This window comes from Biomphalaria glabrata, chromosome 10, assembly GCF_947242115.1.
Source record: "Biomphalaria glabrata chromosome 10, xgBioGlab47.1, whole genome shotgun sequence".
NCBI classification, from domain to species: Eukaryota; Metazoa; Mollusca; class Gastropoda; family Planorbidae; genus Biomphalaria; species Biomphalaria glabrata.
Window position 1 is genome coordinate 2916676 of NC_074720.1, and position 27856 is coordinate 2944531.

The 27856-nt window shown below is 40.2% G+C and overlaps 1 protein-coding gene across 1 annotated transcript; it reads left to right on the plus strand.

Annotated features, from left to right (window-relative positions):
• Positions 1 to 27824, plus strand: LOC106079558 (uncharacterized). Its single transcript, XM_056044943.1, has 6 exons — positions 1 to 130; positions 6274 to 6389; positions 10868 to 10966; positions 16481 to 16549; positions 20514 to 20662; positions 27674 to 27824. Exons 2-6 carry the CDS (start codon positions 6298 to 6300, stop codon positions 27742 to 27744), a joined length of 480 nt encoding a protein of 159 aa, XP_055900918.1. The 5' UTR covers positions 1 to 130; positions 6274 to 6297; the 3' UTR covers positions 27745 to 27824.
• The last annotated feature ends 32 nt before the right edge of the window (positions 27825 to 27856 follow it).

The following is a 27856-nucleotide window of genomic DNA, read 5'->3' on the forward strand; positions in this document are numbered from 1 at the left end:
TATCTACTATCTATTTAAGGTTAATCTGTCCCTCACTAAACAGATATAAACTCTTTACCAGGCTGCTGTCGACGTGCAATCTTTCAGGCGACTAGAAATTGGCGAGAGGTTGAAGAGTTTCAAGGTTTGGGTAAGTTAAAAGAATATCTAAAACAATTCAATACATTTGAGCTCATTTTTAGATTTAGAAGTGAAAAAAACCTTAAGCGTTTTATAAGCCTCTGTTGTACCGCGTCTTCAATACGCTGCTAGCTAGGGCAACGAATAAATTCATTCTTCTCTTTTTTTTCTGTCAAATTTTATATTTAATATTTCGTATGCATATAAATATACACCATTTTGAAAACAACTTAAATAAGAAGTTAAGTACGATCATATCCATTAGATAAAATACGAATCCATCGGTATGCAAAGCATTTTTTAAAATATATTTTCAAATTTATTTTTTTCGCTGAGTAGAAAAAAAAAATAAAGTTATGATTATTCAAACGCGTGATATTTTATTTAATCTTATCTTATAAACTAGAAGTGCGGTGGATGAGCGGTAAAACGCTTGGCTTCTGAACCGTGGTCGCCGGGTTCGAATCCTGGTGAAGACTGGGATTTTAATTTCGGGATCCTTGGGCGCCTCTGAGTCTACCCAGCTCTAATGGGTACCTGACATTAGTTAGGAAAAAGTAAAAGGCAGTCGGTCGTTGTGCTGGCCACATGACACCCTCGTTAACCGTAGGCCACAGAATCAGATGACCTTGACATCATCTTGAAATGTAATACAAAACTAAGGGAATTTTTTTAACGGATATCTGAAGTTCTGAGGCTTTGAATAAGAGATTGACCCTTTACAAAACAAATCAATTAGATACTCATTATAAGATATCAGGTAGGCCAGCTTCACATCTAACTTCACATTCACGCTCATCTATCCCTTGGTCTGCTGTACCGTTGGGGCACCACATAGGATCAGCTAACCTTCTTTCTCCATTCTTCTGTCATTTGCATTTGATAGAATTTCACTCTGATATTCTCTCTGAAAATATTGAAACCTGCCTTTTTACCTGCCTGGGTGGACCACTTCGGGGGCCGATTTTCAGTTTGTGTTTCCACACAAAACTTTCTTGTAACTTTTTTTTTACCTTTACCCATCCCTCTCAGTCTGTTGGACCGTTGGGGCACCACGCAAGATTCGTCGACCGTCTTTCTCCATTCCTCTCTGTCTTTTGTCTTAGTTTGAACCTATTTCAATGGCAGGCCCGTCCATTCTTTTGTGCTGTCATCCCATCGCTTTCTCTGTATGCCTCTTCTTCTTTTTCCTGGTACTGTTCCCTGAAGGAAGGTTTTTGCGAGCCAGGAGATCTTGTAATATGGCCATAGATTTTAAGCTTGCGTTTTTTTTTAAACAATAGTTAGCAGGTCATCATGGGTGTCCAGTCGCTGCAGTAACCCTGTCTCTAATCTCTTGGTTTGTGATGCGGCCTTTGAATGTGATACCTAGGATCCTTCTGTAGCATCTCAATTCCATTACTAGGATCCTTCTGTAGCATCTCAATTCCATTACTAGGATCCTTCTGTAGCATCTCAATTCCATTGCTAGGATCCTTCTGTAACATCTCAATTCCATTGCTAGGATCCTCCTGTAACATCTCAATTCCATTGCTAGGATCCTCCTGTAACATCTCAATTCCATGGTTAGGATCCTTTAGTAACATCTCAATTCCATTGCTAGGATCCTCCTGTAACAACTCAATTCCATTGCTAGGATCCTCCTGTAACATTTCAATTTCATTGCTAGGATCCTTCTCTCTAGCTCTGCAGTCAGCTTTCAAGACTCACAAGCATATAAAATTGTGGCCATGACCAAGGAAAGCATCTATTTGATTTCGGTGCCGATGGTTAAGCCTTTGTCTTTGCATATTATTTTAAGCTTTAAAAGGGCTGCTGTGGACTGTGGAATTCGGGCCAGTAGTTTAAGTGTCGTTCCCTGATCTAAGACAATAGCTCCGAGGCAATATGATACCGTTGTAACCGTCGGCTATAAAAAAAAAATAACATTACATTTATTTTCATCATCGGTAAGATCAAACAAGAATATTTTTTTAAAAAATATTTTTTTAGTTAAGCTCTAGAGTTTCTTAAATCCAACTTAAACTGTATCAATTAATGCGATCCTTCTTGAAGATTAATTGAAATACAATAGTACACAGCCGGAAAAGAGTGATGACACTTGTTTTATCAAGGGACGACAATTACAGAGATAATGTGTTAATAGTTAACTACCCATATATTACCCGCAGTCCGCGGGTCTTAATTTGCGTATCACTGTCGATATAGTCACTGAGAATGTTTTGAAAACAACCGAAATAATGTTATAAGTAAAGCGAAAGCGTGAATGTAAAAATTGTATGCATGGAGCTATCAAAATAGCTAATCGTTAAAAAAACAACAACATTTGTTTGTAGGCCTACATAAATTTAGATCTGGATCTAGAGTCTAGATACCATTATAATAGATATATACCTACTATTATGACAGCGAATTCAAGGGGTAAAAAATCTCATTAAGTATTTTATTTTAGTATATTTAATAACCCCCTTATAGAGCCTCATGTAGCCTGTCTAATCATAGTGTGCGTTTGTGGTGTCCCTCATGTTTGAGCGACGTAGAGAATTATATATATATAGATAACCGAGACAAATTATGCAATTAAAGAGTTAATGCACTGCACAAGATACACAATTAAGAGTTAATGAACTGCATAACAAATACAATCAAAGATTTAATGCACTGCACAAGACACACAATTAGAGAGTATATAGGCTGCAAAAGGCATGCGATTAAAGAGTTAATAAATATACTGCACAAGACACATAGTTAAGGAGTTAATACACTGCACAAGACACACAATTGGAGAGTTTATAGGCTGCAAAAGGCATGCGATTAAAGAGTTAATAAATATACTGCACAAGACACATAGTTAAGGAGTTAAGGAGTTAATACACTGCACAAGACACACAATTAGAGAGTATATAGGCTGCAAAAGGCATGCGATTAAAGAGTTAATAAATATACTGCACAAGACACGTAGTTAAAGAGTTAATACACTGCACAAGACACACAATTGGAGAGTTTATAGGCTGCAAAAGGCATGCGATTAAAGAGTTAATAAATATACTGCACAAGACACGTAGTTAAAGAGTTAATACACTGCACAAGACACACAATTGGAGAGTTTATAGGCTGCAAAAGGCATGCGATTAAAGAGTTAATAAATATACTGCACAAGACACGTAGTTAAAGAGTTAATACACTGCACAAGACACACAATTGGAAAGTTTATAGGCTGCAAAAGGCATGCAATTAAAGAGTTAATAAATATACTGCACAAGACACGTAGTTAAAGAGTTAATACACTGCACAAGACACACAATTGGAGAGTTTATAGGCTGCAAAAGGCATGCGATTAAAGAGTTAATAAATATACTGCACAAGACACGTAGTTAAAGAGTTAATACACTGCACAAGACACACAATTGGAGAGTATATAGGCTGCAAAAGGCATGCGATTAAAGAGTTAATAAATATACTGCACAAGACACGTAGTTAAAGAGTTAATACACTGCACAAGACACACAATTGGAGAGTTTATAGGCTGCAAAAGGCATGCAATTAAAGAGTTAATAAATATACTGCACAAGACACGTAGTTAAAGAGTTAATACACTGCACAAGACACACAATTGGAGAGTTTATAGGCTGCAAAAGGCATGCGATTAAAGAGTTAATAAATATACTGCACAAGACACGTAGTTAAAGAGTTAATACACTGCACAAGACACACAATTGGAAAGTTTATAGGCTGCAAAAGGCATGCGATTAAAGAGTTAATAAATATACTGCACAAGACACGTAGTTAAAGAGTTAATACACTGCACAAGACACACAATTGGAGAGTTTATAGGCTGCAAAAGGCATGCGATTAAAGAGTTAATAAATATACTGCACAAGACACGTAGTTAAAGAGTTAATACACTGCACAAGACACACAATTGGAGAGTTTATAGGCTGCAAAAGGCATGCGATTAAAGAGTTAATAAATATACTGCACAAGACACGTAGTTAAAGAGTTAATACACTGCAAAAGACACACAATTGGAAAGTTTATAGGCTGCAAAAGGCATGCGATTAAAGAGTTAATAAATATACTGCACAAGACACGTAGTTAAAGAGTTAATACACTGCACAAGACACACAATTGGAGAGTTTATAGGCTGCAAAAGGCATGCGATTAAAGAGTTAATAAATATACTGCACAAGACACATAGTTAAAGAGTTAATACACTGCACAAGACACGCAATTAGAGAGTTTATAGGCTGCAAAAAGGCATGCAATAAAAGAGTTACTGTGCTGAATAGAGAATAAATCGCTCCACCTGCCTTAAAAAAAAGCAGTGTTTACTAAGCAGTGGTTCTTAAATTTTCTATATTGATCAGAGACACGGGTACTAAATATGTTTAATTATCGAATATGTGTTAACAAAGGACAGGAAAATCTGTAGGAAAGCGCGCCTGTGTAGGCCTATGTGTTTGGGAGAAATTAATACAGTTTGTAATATCAAACACTGTAAGTACACAGTAACAAAAGGTCCTCTGTTTCTATGACCAACGGTTAACGAGGGTGTTGTGTGTCCAGCACAATGACCAACCACTTCACTTTCCCCAACATATGTCAAGGGGGTCCCCATTAGAGTTGACTGGATTCAGGGGCGTCTTAAAAATTCCGAAATTCAAAATCCCATGCTACACCGGGTTACGAACCCAAGACCCCAGGTTCGAAAGCCAAGCGTTTAGCCACTCAGACCCCGCCCCCCCCCCCCCGTAAAAACTGTAGCATAGTTTCAGAATGACTAGATCGTGCTCTAAAAGCCTTTCCATTAGAAGATACAAGGACCAAAAATGTTTTTGTGGCGTAGCTATGGTGGGGGGAGGAGGGGGGAGAATTAGAAAATCACCCCCGGGCCCCAATTGAATGGGTGGTGCAAACAAGTGTTTTTTTTACATAAGAAATAAATAATTACGCAAAAAGCAGGGGACCCCAAAAGGTCAAGCTCCCCCCCCCCGGGCCCTCAAACGTTTGAAAATACCTAGTTACGCCCTAGCTACGCCCCTGTTGGGGGAGAAGCGTTTCGTGTGAAAATATTGTGAGGGAGGGAATATTATGATTGGGGCTGGCGAGACTGGCTTAAGGAGTGTTTGTGCATACTCTGGATTAGGGAGTTACGAGCCTTTCAATTGAAAGAAGAAAAAGATAAAATGTTTGTCTGTAAAATGTTTGACATGTTTCGGATGTTCTTTCAGAGTTGAAGATAGTTTACTTCCTTGTCCGAACCTCCCGCAGGACGACGTGGGGTGGGAGCGTGCAGGGTTTGAACCCGGGACCATCGATAAATCTAAACGACAGTCCAGCATACAAACCGCGCGACCAGGCAACCTTAACTGAAACGGACGTAAAGATTGTGAGGATGGGGTGGGGTGGCGTTTTAATTCAGGCTGTTTTGTTAAAGTGCTCCTGGTAAAATAAACACATGCCAACTATTTCGACTCTAGTGCAGCACGGGCATTAGCTAGTATATATCCAACATTTGGAATAATTTTGAGTAGTTTCAACTCTTTCTCTCCTGACAGACGAGACCAACGTTGATTCCACCTGAATGTGGTAAATAATTACGGAGAGAAAGAGTTTAGACCAGAATAAGAACGTTTAGACAAGATCAGGAAAAGTCAATAACTATTTTTAGAAACACTCACACACACGCACACACACGCACACACGCATCACGTGCATTTGTCTGTTTATTCATTTTTACAACTCACTCTGTCTGATTGTATGGTCAAAACTTTGTACATGTTATTTCTCTGACACCCAAACTCGCATCAAACTGAAATTGTGCGCAATTTTTTTGTTATTCCCCTGAAACATTTTTCTTATGCATTAAAAAAACGATCATGTAAACATTCACCCTATAGACACTCCCGTTCCGCGCTCCCTCTTTCACAACTGGTCTAGACAAATGATAGGATCTGGGCGTTTAGTGAGAGCTAAATGCTAAACAAAAACTATTGGTGAAATTATTTCTAATCGCACAGATTTCTTGTGTCTAGGTCAGCTATACATATAACGCTACACGACTGACCCTCAACTGATACATTTAGACTTTTTTTTCTCTTTTTTTTTTTTTAATAATATTTTCTATGTTTTTCTTGTTTTAAATTGTGAAAGTGTTCTAGAGTTTTTCTTCTCTCAATGAGGACATCAACGTTGGTAATACTTCTGCTGGTTGTGGTGGTGGTCAGTTTAATCCCACACATACAAGCACAGTATTGGGATAATGTTCTGTAAGTACCTGTGTTTTGAGAAAGATCTCTGTCTATGTAAAGTCGTCAAATGACGTCTCTGTCTGTGTAATGTCGTCAAATGACGTCTTTGCCTATGTAATGGCGTCTAATGGCGTCTCTGCCTATGTAATGTTGTTAAATGACGTCTCTGTCTATGTAATGTCGTCAAATGACGTCTCTGTCTATGTAATGTCGTCAAATGACGCCTGTGTCTATGTAATGTCGCCAAATGGCATCTCTGTCTATGTAATGTCGTCAAATGACGTCATTGACTATGTGATGACGTGAAATGGCGTTTCTGTCTATGTAATGTCGCCAAGTGACGTCTCTGTCTATGTTATGTCGTCAAATGACATCTCTGTCTATGTAATATCGTCAAATGACGTCATTGTCTATGTAATGTCGTGAAACGACGTTTCTTATGTAATGTCGCCAAGTGACGTCTTTTTAATGTCGCCAAATGACGTCTTTGTCTATGTAATGTTGCCAAATGACATCTATGTTGTGATGTCAAATGACGTCTCTGTCTATACAATATCTTTGCATGTAGTAGACCCGTTTATTAAGTAATTGATTGCGAAAGTAACAAAAATTAGAACGAGTTTTGCAAATTTCCATAAAACCTAAATTTGGTTTATCTAGACCATTAAGTGCTAGATCATTCTCACAGTAATCAACCGATTTTCCAATTACGCCCCCTGTATCGGATGTTAATGTGAGTTGTAATTAATGTTGTGGTAGCTTGATTAATAATACTAGATGCTTGGGAATACCGCATGGCTGTGATAATCAACTATCTTCGAACGGCGGGCCATTTTAATTTCCGACACTCATGTCGCGGGCCACATCAACAAAAAGGTTGTTTGTTTTTTTTTTTTTAAAGGAAATAGACAATACATTATTTTTATTAGGAACCCGTGAATCTAGTACTTTTAAATATCTAGCTACTACATGCATGATGTACCAAGAGGGAGTTCGGTTTTAAAAAGCTGTAGAACAGTGGTTCTCAACCTTTTAAGCTCGGCGACCCCTCTTTACAATCCCATACTCTGACGCGACCCCCCCCCCCCCTCCCGCTCAGACACACAGCAATAGGAGAACAGACAAAACTATTCATTTTTTCGATGGCCTCTGGCGACCCCTAACAAATCGTCAATCGACACTCAAGGGAGTCGCGACCCACAGGTTGAGAACCCCTTTAAAAAGAGACACTCTTTCTTTAGGAAAACAAATATGTTGACTTATAATTGGTACCAAGCCACTTCCCTCTAACGTAGGGTAAGATTTATTTTCTACATTTTACGGCGGGCCGGATAGAATCACCTAGCGGGTCGTGTGTGGCCCGCGGGCCGTATTTGTGGCATCACGGCTGTATGGTATATTGCTTATGCTAGTACAAACAAGATCTTTACAAAAGGATCAATGCACAGTACCTGAGATCACTGGTGATAGAGTAGAATCATCTATATATATATATAATCCTCTTCTTCCCTAATCAGGTCAAACAAGAAGTAAATGGGAAGATCACTCTCTTATTTCTGCGGAAAGTCACCCCACGAAAAAAAAACAAGAGGGGGGGAGGGAGAACACGTTTTCACAGCTCGCTACGGATGGCTGCGCGCTGGACTGTCAAACCCTACCCGCTCCCATCCCATGAGAGAGGTTTGGACTAGGAAGTAAACTATCGTCTTTTCTGAAGGAACATCCGAAACATGTAAAACATTTTACAAACACTAAATAGCAGGGCCGGACTTAAGTATTGTGGGGCCCTATTCGAAACGGATTTCGCGGGGCCAAGTTTGGGTAGGGAAGCGGACCATAAGTCAAATTTAAGAGTTTGTATTAGAAAATAAATTCGTCTATGCATTTTATTCATTCTTTACTACGTACAGAATTACGTTACGAGCCTTGCGTGTAGCGAAGTCTTACAGTGTTTCATGAAAATTTTATTTCCTACATAGATCACGCTCAATAGGAAGAATTATTAAATGCTTCAATCTATCTACGAGAATTATTGAACTAAAGTAATTCTTCAATAGTTTGAGGCGCGAGAAGCTTCCTTCACCAGATTACACAATTACGGCTAATGCCGTTTTTATTTATCGCCCGTAGGATTGGCGTTTTCCATATTTTATGACACCCCAAAATGACAATTTTTGTCTATATATTTCATGAGATTTGTATGAGTTTTCAAAAGATTTTAATAATTTCCGGAGATTCCCATGGCTTTTAAAAAAATATATTTTGCCATTTCAGGAGATTTCCAGAAGCTCCTGGTAAATCAGGTGGCCGCGAGAAATCTGTTATAAATTATAAAATGGTTTAATTTAATAATTTACACATAGAATTAGCGCGGGTCCTATGAAAGTGTGATGCCCATTGCGGTCAGATAGGTTGCTGTGGCCTATGGCAGGCCCAGCAAAATAGCGGCGTATCTTACGCCGTAGGTTGACTATATATATATAAATATAACAAGTAATGTACTCTGTTTCACCCGTCACTAAATAGAAGGGCCGGACTTAAACATTGTGGGGCCCTATGCGAAACGGAATTCGCGAGGTTAAGTTTGGGTAGGAATACGGCTTATAAGTGAAAATTAGGAGTTTATATTAGAAAATAAATTCGTCTTTGCATTGTATTTATCCTTTACTACGTACAAAATTACTTAACGAGCCTTGCGTGTAGCGAAGTCATACTGTATATCATAAAAAATATATTTCCTACATAGATCACGCTCAATAGAATTGACAAATGTTTCAATCTATCTAAGAGAATTGTTGAACTAAAGTAATTCTTCATTAGTTTGAGGCGCAAGAAGCTTCTTTCACCAGATTCCAAAATTACGGGATAATGCCGTTTTTTTGTTGTTTTTTGTCGCGCGTAGGATTGGCATTTTCCTTATTGAATGACACCCCAAAATGACTATTTTTGTCTATTATTCGTATGAATTTTCTAAAGATTTTAATAATTTCCGGATATTTCCAGGACTTTTTCCTATATTTTGCCATTTCAGGAGATTTCCAGAAGCTCCTGGTAAATCGACAAGAGGCCGCGGGAAATCTGTTATAAATTATACAATGGTTTAATTTAATAATTTATACACCTAGAATTAGCGCGGGTCCTATGAAAGTGCGGGGTCCACTGCGGTCACCTAAGGCCGGTCCTGCAAAATAGCGGCGTATGCTACGCCGCCGGTCGACTAGTGAACTTTAATTTATATAGTATGGGTCACATTCGAGTCAGTCACTAAATAGGATGTTATCCTTTTGAGAGTCTAGCCGCGCTAGCGGTAACTGTCCTAAAAATCTACATTAATAATCTAACAATTGCAAGGCCCTATGCGAAACGGATAGCGCGGGGTCGTATGCGAAAGGGATTGCTCGGGGCTCAGTCTGTGTATGGAAAAGGATAATACGTGAAAATTAATTTGATTCCTTACTAAGTACAAAATCAAGATCAAATTTAAAACATATCGCGTTTGATTTTTTTTTAAGAGATAGATTCAGATCTTTATTTATATTCCAGTGACTCTTATAGTAATAAAAAGTAATGAAACTTTCAGCTTTGGTTACGATTCGCCTTATTATTACATTTTTTTATTAAAAGAAAGCTGGCAATACCTTTTTTATATCGCGGTTAAATTTGCGTTTTCTTTATTGAATGACAGGCCTAAACGACATGTTAGTCTATCTGTTCCTGGAGACTTTCAAAACTTTTCAGGAGATATAGAATTAGCGCGGGGCCTGTGAAAGTGCGGGTCCCACTGCGACCGCATAGGTTGCAGTGACCAATGGTAGGTTCTGCTCTAGCCAATACCTATGTCGTCACTAGAAATGTCGCATTCAAAGTCTGTTCACTACGGTACGTTTCTAGACTAGTACGTTTCATGACAGGCCTAAACGACATTTTGGTCTATTTGTTCCTGGAGACTTTCAAAACTTTTCAGGAGATATAGAATTAGCGCGGGGCCTGTGAAAGTGCGGGTCCCACTGCGACCGCATAGGTTGCAGTGACGAACGGCAGGTTCTGCTCTAGCCAATACCTATGTCGTCACTAGAAATGTCGCATTCAAAGTCTGTTCACTACGGTACGTTTCTAGACTAGTACGTTTCATGACAGGCCTAAACGACATTTTGGTCTATTTGTTCCTGGAGACTTTCAAAACTTTTCAGGAGATATAGAATTAGCGCGGGGCCTGTGAAAGTGCGGGTCCCACTGCGACCGCATAGGTTGCAGTGACCAATGGCAGGTTCTGCTCTAGCCAATACCTATGTCGTCACTAGAAATGTCGCATTCAAAGTATGTTCACTACGGTACGTTTCTAGACTAAACTAAGCGCCCCCCCCCCCAGGCTTAGGGGGAATAGCGGGATGGGTGGGCGGTGATGTCAAAATTTTATTTTAAAAATGAACTTTTACGTCGACGTAGTGCCGCCACAAAATAGTTTCATCCTCCATTCTCTTAACTCTTTTTTACAGGGAAACTTCCATGATAGAAATATGGAAAGAACGACAACAACAGGAGAGACTGGAAAAACTGGTCAGAGAAGCGAAAATGAGAGAAATAGAACGAATTAAGTAACGAAGATACAAATATATTTGGCCATTTTTTTTTTAATCTCTCTCTTCCCCCCCCCCCCTTCCTCCCTTTCATCGTCTCCTACTCTCTGTTTCTCCCCCCCCCCCCTTGTGTCTCTGTCTGCCTCCTTCTCTCCTCATCCCTCCCTCCCCCCCCTCTCTCCACCCATACTATGCTTTTCTCTTCTCTACTTCTCTCTATGTTGTGTGTGTGTCTCTCTCTCTCTCTATATATATATATATATATATATGTATGTGTATATTAACTGTGTATTATTAAGAGCTATTTCAGGGGTATGAATGGACGGTAGACCCCTGACCCCTAGCCAATGTACTGGTCCACAAATGACATTGCACCAAAGCGCTCTGAGCATGCTATAAGCATGAAGGTAGCGCTATATAAAAGCTATAATAGCAAGGTTACAAAGACAGTTTGTGTGGAAATACAAACTTAAAATCGGCCCCCGAAGTGGTCCACCCAGGCAGGCTTCAATATTTTCAGAAAGAACATCCAAATGAAATTATATCAAAGACAAATGAGAGATAAGAATGGAGAAAGAAGGTTAACAGATCTTGTGTAGTGCCCCAACGGTCTCAAAGATCAAAGAATAGGTGAAAGTGAATGCAAAGTTAGATGTGAACCTGGCCTAATTAGTTCCCCCTTCAGACCTTGTAGTCACATGACACATGAAACCCTCGTTAACCATAGGCCACAAAAACAGATGAACTTTACATCATCTGCCCTATAGACCACAAGGTCTGAAAGGGAAACTAGTTAGGCCAGGTTCACATCTAACTTTACATTCACTTTCACCTATTCTTTGATCTTTGAGACCGTTGGGGCACTACACAAGATCTGTTAACCTTCTTTCTCCATTCTTATCTCTCATTTGTCTTTGATATAATTTCATTCGGATGTTCTTTCTGAAAATATTTAAGCTTACCTGGGTGGACCACTGGTCGTGCGGCTTGCGCGCTGGACTGTCGTTCGGATTTATCGACGGTCGAAGGTTCAAACCCTGCCTGCTCCCATCCCCCGTCGTCCTGCGGGAGGCTTGGACTAGGAAATAAACTATCTTCAACTCTGAAGGAGTATCCGAATTATGTAAAACATTTTACTTCGGGGGCCGATTTCCACACAAACTGTCTTTTGTAACCTTGTTATTTGTCAGTTTGGATGTAATATTTCATGACTAAGCTGGTCAGTTTTGGCATTTAAGCTTTTTTATAGTAGGACTTGACCAACAAGCTTAAAATCGCAAAACTTCACTTGACACCAAAATGTCCATTTATAAAAAAAAAAAAAAAAAAAAAAAAATTAAACATGATGAAAATTTATCATCATCATCATCAAACTCCATTAGAGTGAGGGCATGAGAGGCTCAAATCCTCCCTTGCAAAAGCCCTGGACAGAAACCCTGCTGTCTTGCGTAGTGCATAAATGTCGCCATACAGGTCGAGAATTTTGGGTTTCCCAGACCTGTCGAGACGGAGATCAGCAAGTCTGGGGCAGTCAAACAGAATATGAGGCACGGTTTCCTCTTCTTCCCCGCAGCGGGGGCACCGTGAATCAAAATTTGGCCATAGCCGCGAGAAATATGAGCCAACAGGACAGTGGCCTGTCCTGCACTGTGCTATAATAGCTTGCTCAGGCCTGGACAGCCTCCACCACGGGGAAGTGCGGTCAGGGCGCCTCATGCGCTCCCAGACTCCACGGGCTTTTGGGACTTGTCCCAGCACTCAAACCACTTTTCCATTTCTGTTTTTTGTATTATAGCCAGGGCTTGATGAAAGCTTACAGCCTGTTCAGTAGGTGGAATTTGCCCTCCCTGGTGGGCCAAAGAGTCTGCAGTTGTGTTGCCAGTCACACCTATGTGACTCGGTACCCACTGCATAATTACAGGGGTGCTATAGCGTTGTTTAATGTTATGTGAAGCCATGATGACAGTGTTGATATTTAGGGGCCATGGTCCGGGGCTTTGCAAAGCCTGTAGTACAGATTTTGAGTCAGTGACCACAACAATCTGTGTTGCCCTCAAATGTCCCTCGCCGAGTTGAGAATCAATGACTTTTAAGATGAAAATGTATAGAGTGACTTTGCATTGGTGTGGGATATGAGTGCACTTTTAGAAAAAGCTTGATCAATAAATCAACCATATCTTGATTTAAAAAAAAAAAAAGTAATATGTATCGGTTGTACATGTAAGTTGTGATAAATGTAGTTCTACGGTAGCATGATAATAATCGTAGATGCTTGGGTATACCTTGGGTATACCTCACGGCAGTGATACTCAGCTTTATTTGACCAGAGGGCCATTTTAATTTCTGACACTAATGTTGCGGGCCACATCAACAAAAGGTTAAAAAAAAAAAGGATATAGACAATAAATTAGTTTTATTTGAAACCCGTGAATCTAGTACTTTTAAATATATAGCTACTAAGTAGAGGAGGTACCTAGCCTGGTTTCAAAAAGCTGTTGAATATTATGCCCTTTAGAAAGAGGCCCCCTTTCTTAACTCTTTCTCTCCTTAATTGGTGGAATCAACGCTAGTATCGTCAGTTAGGAGAGAAAGAGTTAAGAAAACAAATATTTTGACTTATTATTGGTGACAGGCAATTTACTCCAACTTTGGAGAAGACACAGTTTCTAAATTTTATGCCGACGTGTTGGCGGGCCGGATGGAATCACGTCGCGGGTCGTGTGTGATTAAACAAGTACAGGCCGGAAGAGGCCCTAATATCCTTCAATCAACATTCACACCGTTCAAGACGTCACAGCATGGTGCCCCAAAAGTCTAACAGTATTAGGGATAGGTGAAGGGGAACTGTGATTTCTTACCTTTAACCTTTGCCTATCCCTTAGTTCAGCGGTTCTCAACCTTTTATTCTCAGCGACCCCTTTTTACAACCCCCCCCCACTCTGCCGCGACCCCCTCCCTCCGACACTCACATACAGCAATAGAAGAGTAAACAAATACAATCCATATTTTCAATGGTCTTAGGCGACCCCTGGCATATCGTCAATAGACCCCCAAGGGGGTCGCGACACACAGGTTGAGAACCCCTGCCTTAGTTGGATCGTTGGGGCACCAAGCAAGATTCGTCTACCGTCCTTCTCCATTACTCTCTGTCCTTAGCCTTAGCTAGCACCTCATTCAATGGCAGGCCCGTCCATTCTTTTATGTTGTCCTCCCATCGCTTTCTCTGCCTGCCTCTTCTTCTTTTTCCTGGTAATGTTCCCTGAAGGAAGGTCTTTGTGAGCCCCGAAGATCTTGTGATATGGTCATAGATGTTTAGCTTGCCTTTTTGTTTTTACGATAGTTAGCATCATGGGGTCCAATCGCAGCCCCAACCCTGTCTGTATTCTCTTGGTTTGTGATGCGGTCTTTAAATGTGATACCTAGGATCCTTCTGTAGCATCTCAATTCCATTGCTAGGATCCTCCTCTCTATAGTGATGTCTAGATTTAGTTAAAAATTAACTTACGTTTACTGTTTCCACCCCCCAAATGTTTCCATATTTTAAGTTTCAATATCACTGCCTGGTATGGCAATCTGAGCATTAAAAATAAAAATAAACTATATAGAATCCTAAATGCTGCTGGTAAAATCATTGGCAAAAAAACAAACCCCATTCGGGCAGTTGTTTGAGACAAACATCTATAAAAAAGCTAACAAGATCCTCGAAATAAAGAATCACCCTTTGTGTCAGGATTTTGTGATTTTACCACATGACACCAATAGCAAAGACAAACAGACACAAACTTTGTCACACGTAAACTTTGAGTGAATGTACACTTTGGTTTCTTATAGTTATAATGTTTTTTGTTTGGTGTAATGCACAAATTATAAGACAAATTTCCATACGGACAATAAAGATTATTATTATTATGTTAGAAATGAACGAGTAGTCATTCTCTGGCGCTGCCAGGGTCGAGTTTCGCCAAAGAGAAACAAAATTCATCGTAGTCCCTTTAACAGTTTCCACTGAGGAATTTTCTGGTAATGTGGCAGGTCTGCAGCAGTACCGCCCTCTGACAGGCAACGAAGATGTTCCTAGGAATGTTAAGGGCCTTGAAGGTGTCTGTGAGGTCAGTTGTTATTACCCCCTCGGTTGATCTAACAATGGGGTATACTGTTATTTTGGATAATTTCCATAGACGCTTAATCTCCAAGCCTAGGTTCCCATATTTTCTTTGTTTTTCTATCTCAGTTTTTCTTAAATTATGAGACAGTGGTACGGCGATATCGATAATGGTAGCGGTTTTTACTTTTTTATCGATGAACAAGATCCGGGCGATTGAAATCTACCGTTTTATCGGTCAGAATAGGCCTATCCCAGTACAGCAGATGTTCAGTAGACTCGAGAACCTCTTGAGGAGTGTATTTATAATAAGGGGGAGTGTCCTTACCGATCAATTTGTACGTCAAAGCCAGGTGTTGGTGTATTAACTTTGCAACTTGGTTATGGCGACCTAGGTAGGCTGATTCAGATAGGGCTGGACATCCTGCCATAATGTGTTCAATCGACTCGCCCACATTTCCACATTTTCGGCATTTGTCGACAACATTGAGTTTCAGGATATGTTTCTCGTAATTTTTTGTCCTGATTACTCTGTTCTGTATTGCTGTAACAAAGCCTTCTGTTTCAGAGTAGAGATGACCTGCTTTGAGCCATGTTAAGGAAGCAGCCTTGTCGATGTTGTCCCCATGTAATGAAGCCGGAAATTTTCCGTGGAGTGTTATATCTTCCCATTGGCGAATCTCATGCCCTACGTCGTCCAAACCGATATTGACATCAGCATTGTGTAGGTTCAGAGGGGTTGCATCGGAGTCGTATTTCCGTAGGAAGGAAACTAATTTGTTGCTGGAGGCGAGCAGTTTTGATCGTATTTTTAAAACTTGCATCTTACACAATTTGAAGATGTTCTGCAATCCACGACCCCCATCCTTCCTGGGCAGGTATAACCTTATTGTGGAGGACTTGGGGTGTAGGCATCGAAACTTGGTTAGTAATTTTCTAATGAGTCTGTCAATGTCATGTAGGTCGGTGTCAGTCCATTTGATCACACCGAACGTGTAAAGGAGCACTGGGACGGCCCAGCTGTTTATTGCAGTGATGAGATTACTGCCAGACAGTTTGGTGTTGAGGATTTTATTAACTCTTTGCCTATATTTGCCAAGAAAGTCCTCTTTTAATTTCTTATGGTTTATCTTGGCATTCTGGTTTATTCCGAGATATTTATAAAGAGAAGCAGAGTTCAATTCCTCGATGCCTTCAAATTCAATGCTGGTGTTCGTTGCCCTTTTCAATGCTTATGATGCCACACTTATCCAGGCCAAAAGACATACAGATATCGTCACTAAAGCATTTTACCGTTTTGATTAAGGTGTGTAATTTTTGCTCGGTTTCTGCATATAGCTTTAGATCATCCATGTATAATAAGTGGGATACACATTTAGTGTCATTATTATTATTATTATTATGCATTCTCTTTCTTTACTCTTTTACAGACTTAACCCGATTGAACTAAGAAGAAAGAAACGGGAGTTCTGGAAAGGATTTAAGAAATTCTTGAAACAGTAACGAAATAGAAATATTAAGGCCAATTTTTTCTCTTTCCCCCCTCCCTTTCGCTGTCTCCTACTCTCTGTTTTTGCCCCTGTGTCTCTGTCTGCCTCCTTCTCTCTCTCTCTCACCCAGTCTGTGTTTTTCTCTGTCTCTCTCTATGTGTATATAAATATTTATTTTTTTATTTATATATTGTTATGACTCTGCCATGCGCACCGCCATCAAGTCTAGTGCAGAGATGCGCACTTCTAGTAACCAGACTAGAACAGGATGTTGACATTAAGAGAAGAAGGATTTCCGCCCAAGTAGAGAGCCAACATGGAGTTGCTGTACTCAAGGCAGATGTCCTTTTGTGTTTGTCATGTCTCCGTGTAAATGAACGTCTATGTCTCGTTGAGTTTGCCTCTCTTCAGTTATTACAATATATATATATATATATATATATATATATATATATGTATCTTTAGAGTCATATCAGGGGTATGAATGGACGGTAGACCCATGGCAATGTACGTTAGGTAAAGGCTGGTCTGTTTTAAACATTACTAGGCATTTCCACCTTAGGACGCCTTGGCGATTTCTTTTCGACGTTTCCATTTCAGGAAATTTATTGTCAAGGTAGGTAAATCTGTAAAGTGCAGTTATGTCCTTTCCCTTGATCCAATGCTTTTGTTTGAGTAAGGTCTTTTTGGAACAGGCAATTACAAGACGCCAGTCTTCATGCTCTTGAAAAGTCTCCGACAATACTCTGTAGGTTTTTTATGGAGCGAGCAGCAGACTTTTAAAGTTTTGTCAGCAAATACAAGGATCCTCTTTCTCAGCATTTTCTTGGCATTTTTTCCCTGAAGCTGTCTTGAAGTAAAGATCATTTTTACTGTGCTAAAATTTCGTCTCTTTATAACCTTCGGTAAAAAATTAAAACACATTGAATGAAGGACATTCCGGATGGTTAGCAAAGGGAAACTATCCCAGATAAAAAAAATTATGCAATTAAAAACATGAACCGGAGAAATAGAAACAAAAAATAATAATTTTAAATCACCGATGATTTCAGCGTTGGTTCGACCTTTTTTGTCGAGTAAAACCAACGTCCAGTGCGTTGTTCCGGACGGAGTCAAAGAGTGAAGAGGCTTTTCCTAGTAATAGAGAGAAAAGATATTCCTCACAGATTTACAGATTTAGCGTTTTCTTTGCGCTTCAGATGAGAGATGGCTCCATCTCTTTTTCCCATATAAGTTTAAAAATCTGGTGTAGTCTTTCAATCAGGGTCTTACGTTTTGTTAAATGGATCTCAAGAACTCAAGAGCTGTCAGCTGTTGAATTACAGTATAGATATGATTCTCTACGACGGCTGCCTGAAAAATTCCGAGAAACAGGTGCTCTTTATCGTATTTGTGAATCTGTCAAAAGCTCTTGATGTGGCCAGTGGCCCTTTTTTCTTAAACTCTCCTAAATAGGATGCCCTTGAAAAAAAAATCCCTTTTCATGTTTTCACGTGTCAAAGAAATAAATCTACTTGATTGAGTCTGCTTTACAGTCGGCAGAGATATACTTGCACCTATTCTGTTTCTTTATCATTGTTTCTTGCATTATACTCACATTGACTTCAAGGATAGTGTATTTCTTTATATAAGATCCTTAGGAAAAAGTCTTCAACGTATCCAGATTGAAGCTCAATATCTGCCAAAATGTTTTTCATCGGAAGAAATTACACATGAAATGTTAGGCATGTTAAATCTTTTCAAACAAAGCTTTCCCATTTCTCAAGGCAAGCAAGTGAAAAAAAGTTTTGCCATTTTCCTTTGCTAGAGGTGAAACTATTTCTAGCGAAATGGTTGAAAAGTACAAGACTTATTTGAATTCTTTGACTGTGGAATTTGAAAGCTAATTTCCAGACGTCAAGAACTTGGAATCAGTTTTTTCAATACCCTGCTCACCATTTAGTGCCGAAGCTAATTCAGCTCTAGAGGAAATACCTCCAAGTAAATTATGGCATGAAAGAAATGTTCCATTCAGTTATTCCGCGGGAGTCGCAAGAAGCTGTATTTCCACACTTTAAAAAAAACTGTGCTGTTTAGCATGAACATTATTTGGGTGCGCACACATCTGTGAACAAGAAATTTTTTTTCTGTTTCAAACTAAACAAGTGAAAGAACAGTTCGATGCTGACTGACTGTAATTTGACAGCAGTCACGAGGATAACAACTAGTAAGCTAGTTCCACAGTTCCGGAACATTGTGCACGAGTATTTGAACACGTTAAATCAAGTACAAGTTTACCTTTATGGTGAAATGTTGTGATGTGAACAGACGATTTTTTGTTTTTTAATTCGTAAACTTAGTTTCACATATTTTAAAATCTTATTGTAATGCCTCAACTGGGAGTGTAAAATAGGAAAGGTAAATGCATAATACAGTATGAATGTGAATTAAAAGACATTAAACACAGTTAGCTAGTGTAAGTACATGATAAATATATATATATATGTATATATATATATATATATATATATATATATATATATATATATATATATATATATATATATATATATATATATATATATATATATATATATATATATATACAGAGTGTGTCAACAATGTATACACACTTTGAACTGTCATAGACAATTTAATTTCCGTTCCACAATGCTACATTTCTGGACATGGAAAGCTTAATGTACGAATGGAAAAATAAATGTGATTAGTGTGAGCAATGTTCAAACTGGTGGCCTTTGGCATCAATATATTGATGCAGCACGAGTCAACACTGATTCCGTACATCGGACCAAAGTGCCCACTGAGATTTCTGCCCCCACCGCCTGAATCTCATTCCACAGTGAGTCCAGGTGTCCACGTGACTTGGCATACGTTTGTACGCCTCATCTTGAACTGTGCCCCATAAGAGGAAATCCAGCGGCGTGAGGTCTGGAGAGCGTGCAGGAAACTCGATTGGTCCCCTTGCGTCCTATCCACTGGCCTGGCACATTGTAATCCAGGTATGCTGGTACGTCCCTATGATAGTGCGGCGGGGCGCCATCTTGTTGGAAATAAAACTCACCATTACAGTATAATGCACAAATGGGAATATTGGGTCAGCAAGCTCACGTCTCCACTGTCTTCCAACCGCAGCTGCATTCTCAAACTTCCACTACTACTTAATTATCTGCTTCCGCTCTTCAAAACTCAAACGCATGTCCGCCATGTTGCAGTTACTTCCTTGCCACTGCTGCAACTTGTGGAAGAAACATGACATTACTTTCTGGCAGAAATTTAACCTTGTAGAACGGGAAATCAAATGTCTAAAACAGTTAAAAGTGTGTATACATTTTTTGACGCGCCATATATATTGTTGCAACTCGAGGTTAGGCACTCAACGAAAAGGCATGCAACTCAACACAGTTTAACAGGAAATAAATAGTTGTGTTTATTCACTAGGGTAAACACATAACATCCTTCAGCTTCCTCAGAGACTTATTACTAAGTATACCAGTCCTTTGCTACTTAACCCGAATGTGGACCAACGACAGCCTTCCCCGCTTCGCTCCATGTCCCTTCTACAACCTTCAGGCAGCACAAAAGTTGGCCTCTTAGTTTACCAAACATTCAGACTCTTCACAGTTCCTGATGCACTGTTATTCTCTCTCTTCTAGTGTCTTCCTGTTTACGTTCAACAGTGCGCACCTCAAGCATTCGTGCAAGGCAGGGTTACAACAATATATATATATATGCGACACCCATTCCGAGAACATTTTTGTAATGCGTCCCTCGATAGGATAAGTGTGCCTTCCACTAAACCAAGCAATGGTGACCTCATTATACATTTTTGTAAAAAAAAATATTAAGGGAGAGATATTTCTTACTTATGGGTCCGATGTGGCCCGCTGGCCGTAGTTTGGAAATCACTTAAATAGCTAAAACTGTCTTTGTTCTACTGTAAGTATTTACAACAATTATGTTGATATTGTTTCAGGGGAGAAGTACCTTATGGTTGTTCTGGGTTTGCATGTGTGTATACACACTTGGCAGGTAATTACCGTTGGACGCATAAAGGAACCGAAGAGTCTGAGGAGTATTATTCATATGTTCAGAGGTGTAAACGGGATCCCGACTGTGTCTTTGGTGAGTGGTTTCTCCATTTGGTCATTCTCGCGTATAATGTGACCTGAGATGAAGTCCGTTTGAAAAACAGGGCTGGAAGGATTAGTCCACTCGTAGAGCCCTAGCAGAGTTTATAATATGACCAAAATGGTTCATTGTGTGAGCTCTTAGAGCTAAAGATCTTAGAGCTAAATGATATATAGTTTGAGTATCTTGTCTGTGGCTGTCTGGTCTTGAGGGATGTTTAGTCTGGGATGTCATTATCTTCAAATCTCAAGGAACATCAGAAACGTCTATAACAAAACAAGACTAGCTTATTATGTGAGAAGTAGTGGTCATGTGACATCTTATCTTATAAAATACAGACGTTACTTCAAAAAAGAAGATGATTAAGTTCTAAGCGTCTTGCATGTTAATCAATGACCTCAGAACTGCCAAGCCGTTGGTTTTTCTGGCTGACTCAGGCAACCCATTCCATGCTCTAATAGGAAAGAAGGAGCTTTTGTACACATTTGTTCTAGCATATGGAACAAGGAATGTGCCTTTATCTTTGGCGATGTCATTTTCAAAGGGACAAAAGTCCCTGATTTGAAATTCGTGTCTCAAAAGTTCTTATTTAATAGTTTTTTATTTACGTTAGTTTCGAAAAGCTACTTTTACATGAGATGCATTTGGGAAGAAGCTTCTTTTACAGGAGTTGCATTTGGAAAGAAGCTACTTTTACATGAGATGCATTTGGGAAGAAGCTTCTTTTACATGAGATGCATTTGGGAAGAAGCTACTTTTACATGAGATGCATTTGGGAAGAAGCTTCTTTTACATGAGATGCATTTGGGAAGAAGCTACTTTTACATGAGATGCATTTGGGAAGAAGCTTCTTTTACAGGAGTTGAATCTGGAAGAAGCTTATCAAAAAGTTGGTAAAGGTTCCCATCGGTATGCCATTTGAATGATAATGCGAATACACACCCTACTTCTAGTTTCTTCAAGATTAACCTTTGCTGCTTGTAAATGTATTCTAGTATTGGTGTTTCTGTTAAAATATCTTGCCGTATGGCTCAGCATTGGCACTCCAGCATTCAGCTTTCTCTCCTAATATTTTGACATTCTTTAAACCCTTAAAGTGCTGAGCTGTTTTACAATGAGTGCATACGAAATGGAATTACAATTCTGATGTTTAGAGGCTGAACTGCCACACGCGTTTTATGGGTTCAGAAAACTAATTGTAGTACTCTAATTTAGCCACTGGGAAGTCAATATTTATCCCTTTTGATATGAAGTTACTCCTGAAGTGGTGACTTATTTTTCAAAACCAAAATGTTAAGTTCAGTAGCAATGCATGTGTTCACCTAAAGCTGCCAATTTTCTTTTGAGCTGCGCCTCTAGTGTCTGTATTTTCAGAGCTGCGCCTCTAGTGTCTGTATTTTCAGAGCTGCGCCTCTAGTGTCTGTATTTTATTTTCAGAGCTGCGCCTCTAGTGTCTGTATTTTCAGAGCTGCGCCTCTAGTGTCTGTATTTTCAGAGCTGCGCCTCTAGTCTAGTGTCTGTATTTTCAGAGCTGCGCCTCTAGTGTCTGTATTTTCAGAGCTGCGCCTCTAGTGTCTGTATTTTATTTTCAGAGCTGCGCCTCTAGTGTCTGTATTTTCAGAGCTGCGCCTCTAGTGTCTGTATTTTATTTTCAGAGCTGCGCCTCTAGTGTCTGTATTTTCAGAGCTGCGCATCTAGTGTCTGTATTTTCAGAGCTGCGCCTCTAGTGTCTGTATTTTCAGAACTGCGCCTCTAGTGTCTGTATTTTATTTTCAGAGCTGCGCCTCTAGTGTCTGTATTTTATTTTCAGAGCTGCGCCTCTAGTGTCTGTATTTTCAGAGCTGCGCCTCTAGTGTCTGTATTTTATTTTCAGAGCTGCGCCTCTAGTGTCTGTATTTTCATAGCTGCGTCTCTAGTGTCTGTATTTTCAGAGCTGCGCCTCTAGTGTCTGTATTTTCAGAGCTGCGCCTCTAGTGTCTGTATTTTCAGAACTGCGCCTCTAGTGTCTGTATTTTATTTTCAGAGCTGCGCCTCTAGTGTCTGTATTTTATTTTCAGAGCTGCGCCTCTAGTGTCTGTATTTTCAGAGCTGCGCCTCTAGTGTCTGTATTTTATTTTCAGAGCTGCGCCTCTAGTGTCTGTATTTTCATAGCTGCGTCTCTAGTGTCTGTATTTTCAGAGCTGCGCCTCTAGTGTCTGTATTTTCAGAGCTGCGCCTCTAGTGTCTGTATTTTCAGAGCTGCGCCTCTAGTGTCTGTATTTTATTTTCAGAGCTGCGCCTCTAGTGTCTGTATTTTCAGAGCTGCGCCTCTAGTGTCTGTATTTTATTTTCAGAGCTGCGCCTCTAGTGTCTGTATTTTCAGAGCTGCGCCTCTAGTGTCTGTATTTTCAGAGCTGCGCCTCTAGTGTCTGTATTTTATTTTCAGAGCTGCGCCTCTAGTGTCTGTATTTTCAGAGCTGCGCCTCTAGTGTCTGTATTTTCAGAGCTGCGCCTCTAGTCTAGTGTCTGTATTTTCAGAGCTGCGCCTCTAGTGTCTGTATTTTCAGAGCTGCGCCTCTAGTGTCTGTATTTTATTTTCAGAGCTGCGCCTCTAGTGTCTGTATTTTCAGAGCTGCGCCTCTAGTGTCTGTATTTTATTTTCAGAGCTGCGCCTCTAGTGTCTGTATTTTCAGAGCTGCGCCTCTAGTGTCTGTATTTTCAGAGCTGCGCCTCTAGTGTCTGTATTTTCAGAGCTGCGCCTCTAGTGTCTGTATTTTATTTTCAGAGCTGCGCCTCTAGTCTAGTGTCTGTATTTTCAGAGCTGCGCCTCTAGTGTCTGTATTTTCAGAGCTGCGCCTCTAGTGTCTGTATTTTATTTTCAGAGCTGCGCCTCTAGTCTAGTGTCTGTATTTTCAGAGCTGCGCCTCTAGTGTCTGTATTTTCAGAGCTGCGCCTCTAGTGTCTGTATTTTATTTTCAGAGCTGCGCCTCTAGTCTAGTGTCTGTATTTTCAGAGCTGCGCCTCTAGTGTCTGTATTTTCAGAGCTGCGCCTCTAGTGTCTGTATTTTATTTTCAGAGCTGCGCCTCTAGTGTCTGTATTTTCAGAGCTGCGCCTCTAGTGTCTGTATTTTCAGAGCTGCGCCTCTAGTGTCTGTATTTTCAGAGCTGCGCCTCTAGTGTCTGTATTTTCAGAGCTGCGCCTCTAGTGTCTGTATTTTATTTTCAGAGCTGCGCCTCAAGTGTCTGTATTTTCAGAGCTGCGCCTCTAGTCTAGTGTCTGTATTTTCAGAGCTGCGCCTCTAGTGTCTGTATTTTCAGAGCTGCGCCTCTAGTCTAGTGTCTGTATTTTCAGAGCTGCGCCTCTAGTGTCTGTATTTTATTTTCAGAGCTGCGCCTCTAGTGTCTGTATTTTCAGAGCTGCGCCTCTAGTGTCTGTATTTTCAGAGCTGCGCCTCTAGTGTCTGTATTTTCAGAGCTGCGCCTCTAGTGTCTGTATTTTATTTTCAGAGCTGCGCCTCTAGTGTCTGTATTTTATTTTCAGAGCTGCGCCTCTAGTGTCTGTATTTTCAGAGCTGCGCCTCTAGTGTCTGTATTTTATTTTCAGAGCTGCGCCTCTAGTGTCTGTATTTTCAGAGCTGCGCCTCTAGTGTCTGTATTTTCAGAGCTGCGCCTCTAGTGTCTGTATTTTCAGAGCTGCGCCTCTAGTGTCTGTATTTTCAGAGCTGCGCCTCTAGTGTCTGTATTTTATTTTCAGAGCTGCGCCTCTAGTGTCTGTATTTTCAGAGCTGCGCCTCTAGTGTCTGTATTTTCAGAGCTGCGCCTCTAGTGTCTGTATTTTCAGAGCTTTGCCTCTAGTGTCTGTATTTTAAGAGCTGCGCCTCTAGTGTCTGTATTTTATTTTCAGAGCTGCGCCTCTAGTGTCTGTATTTTCAGAGCTGCGCCTCAAGTGTCTGTATTTTCAGAGCTGCGCCTCTAGTGTCTGTATTTTATTTTCAGAGCTGCGCCTCTAGTGTCTGTATTTTCAGAGCTGCGCCTCTAGTGTCTGTATTTTATTTTCAGAGCTGCGCCTCTAGTGTCTGTATTTTCAGAGCTGCGTCTCTAGTGTCTGTATTTTCAGAGCTGCGCCTCTAGTGTCTGTATTTTCAGAGCTGCGCCTCTAGTGTCTGTATTTTATTTTCAGAGCTGCGCCTCTAGTCTAGTGTCTGTATTTTCAGAGCTGCGCCTCTAGTCTAGTGTCTGTATTTTCAGAGTTGCGCCTCTAGTGTCTGTATTTTCAGAGCTGTGCCTCTAGTGTCTGTATTTTATTTTCAGAGCTGCGCCTCTAGTGTCTGTATTTTCAGAGCTGCGCCTCTAGTGTCTGTATTTTCAGAGCTGCGCCTCTAGTGTCTGTATTTTATTTTCAGAGCTGCGCCTCTAGTGTCTGTATTTTCAGAGCTGCGCCTCTAGTGTCTGTATTTTCAGAGCTGCGCCTCTAGTGTCTGTATTTTCAGAGCTGCGCCTCTAGTGTCTGTATTTTATTTTCAGAGCTGCGCCTCTAGTCTAGTGTCTGTATTTTCAGAGCTGCGCCTCTAGTGTCTGTATTTTCAGAGCTGCGCCTCTAGTGTCTGTATTTTATTTTCAGAGCTGCGCCTCTAGTCTAGTGTCTGTATTTTCAGAGCTGCGCCTCTAGTGTCTGTATTTTCAGAGCTGCGCCTCTAGTGTCTGTATTTTCAGAGCTGCGCCTCTAGTGTCTGTATTTTCAGAGCTGCGCCTCTAGTGTCTGTATTTTTAGAGCTGCGCCTCTAGTCTAGTGTCTGTATTTTCAGAGCTGCGCCTCTAGTCTAGTGTCTGTATTTTCATAGCTGCGCCTCTAGTGTCTGTATTTTCAGAGCTGCGCCTCTAGTGTCTGTATTTTCAGAGCTGCGCCTCTAGTGTCTGTATTTTCAGAGCTGCGCCTCTAGTGTCTGTATTTTCAGAGCTGCGCCTCTAGTGTCTGTATTTTCAGAGCTGCGCCTCTAGTCTAGTGTCTGTATTTTCAGAGCTGCGCCTCTAGTGTCTGTATTTTCAGAGCTGCGCCTCTAGTGTCTGTATTTTCAGAGCTGCGCCTCTAGTGTCTGTATTTTAAGAGCTGCGCCTCTAGTCTAGTGTCTGTATTTTCAGAGCTGCGCCTCTAGTGTCTGTATTTTCAGAGCTGCGCCTCTAGTGTCTGTATTTTCAGAGCTGCGCCTCTAGTGTCTGTATTTTCAGAGCTGCGCCTCTAGTGTCTGTATCTTCAGAGCTGCGCCTCTAGTGTCTGTATTTTAAGAGCTGCGCCTCTAGTGTCTGTATTTTCAGAGCTGCGCCAAAGAGCTTCATCCGCCGTCAAACATTCATTAAATCATGGGTCTAATAGCAGCACGGGAGGCACGGTGGCTGAGTGGTAAAGCGCTTGGCTATTAAACCGGGGGTCCAGGGTTCGAATCCTTGTGAAAACCGGACTTTTTAATTTCAGGATCTTCGGGCGCCTCTGAGTCCACCCAGCTTTGATGGGTATGTGACGTTAGTTGGGGAAAAGTAAAGGCGGCTGGTCATTGTGCTGGCCACATGACACCCTTGTTAACCGTAGGCCACAGAATCAGATGAACTTTGCTTCATCTGCTTTATAGACCACAAGGTCTGAAAGGGGATCTTTACTTTTTACTTACTTTTAATAGCAACACGAGGGGGAATTCAGTGAGTTGTTTATAGAAATTTTAATGACACTCCAGTGTGTTGAGTTCAAACTTCCCATCGAATGGACCTCATTCACCAATCTTAAACACACAAAATTTAGCCATGAGATTCTGTATATCTTCTATACAAATTATGAAATGGATAAAGGCTGTCATGTGATACGTATTTTTCATTGTTTTATCAATATCATGACGTGGCTAGGTGTGTTTATTTACGATTGGTGAATGAGGTCCATTGTAATAGCGTCAAAGAAAGAAAAAAATTTTTTAGAGTACCAAAAATGTTATGGAAGAATTTTCTGAAAACGAATTTCGACCACATAGCTTAAATAAACGGCGTACAGAGCGATTAAAAGTGCTTTTCTGTTGTTGTTCTCATAGTGCCTGCACTCTTTCGTGTATTTTAGACATATCCCTGAGCACAAAATCTAAAAAACTCAGGCCCATCCCTTTCTAGGCATTTTAAGATATCAGTACCATTAGCTTTGGTCCTCCTTGAAGAGAAAATTCCTAAATCATTTGTCAAAATTGTTTACATGTTTCGTATGTTCCTTGAGAGTTGAAGCTTATTTCCTAGTCCAAACCTCCCGCAGGACGATGGGGGATGGGAGCGGGCAGGGTTTGAACCCGAGACCATCGATAAATCTAAACGGCTGTCCTCCAGAGCGCAAACCGCACGGCCAGGCCGCAATTTCAACGTCAACAAAGAGAAAGTCAAAATGCAACAGTTTTCGAAATTTTCAAGCCTGGTGAATTTTTTTTTTTTAGTCTTTTCGTGGTTTTTGTAATTTTTGCCATATTTTTTGTCAAAACAACAAAGTCAATGCAACTTTTTTTCTCATTATTTCTGAAACATAATTTTTTAACAAAAATTATTTTGATTCTTTTTACTGTCATATTTTTTAAGATCTCTAGTTTTTGAAAACGTGCATTTTTCAAATTGGTGTCACCCCTTAATGGGTGTCATCAGGTGCGGCCCTCACCCCTCCCCTAGCGACACCACTGATTACGTCTAGATTCTAAATTCTAGAAGTAGATCTAGATCTAGACAAGATCATGAGAGTTCTAAATCTGAATTCTAGACATAGTTCTTGATGGCTATATAATGAAAGTACCACAATATTTGTTCAATTAATAAAATGTCCGCTGACCTGATGGACAGTGTCAGTGTTAAAATCACACACCCGGTAAAAAGCTGAATTTTTTAATTTATTTTATTTTTTTACTTTAAGTTGTATAATGGAGATATTAACTTTTTTTTAGAATGTGTTTTTTTTTTTTTTTTATTTTTTTTCTTATTAAAATTGTAATTTGTTTTATTCAACATGGATGTTAGATTGGAAGTATGTGTGGAAAATCTTGGAACCGCTGTTTGACCGGTGGCTCTACTCAGGTCAATTTATATAATTAAAGGTTTCGAATTCACGGTAATGACGTCTGTGTCACGGTGCTGTTGCTTAACCACCAAATAAACAACACCAAGTCACTCTCTTGTGTCATGAGTTTCTTTTTGTCGTTG

Bases quoted from the DNA above. Each gene is read 5' to 3' on its own strand.
- LOC106079558 (XM_056044943.1), top strand. From the start codon at position 6,298: ATGAGGACATCAACGTTGGTAATACTTCTGCTGGTTGTGGTGGTGGTC. The intron at 6,390-10,867 runs GTAAGTACCTGT...TCTTTTTTACAG, and splicing joins CAGTATTGGGATAATGTTCT to GGAAACTTCCATGATAGAAA. The intron at 16,550-20,513 runs GTAACGAAATAG...ATATTGTTTCAG, and splicing joins TTTAAGAAATTCTTGAAACA to GGGAGAAGTACCTTATGGTT.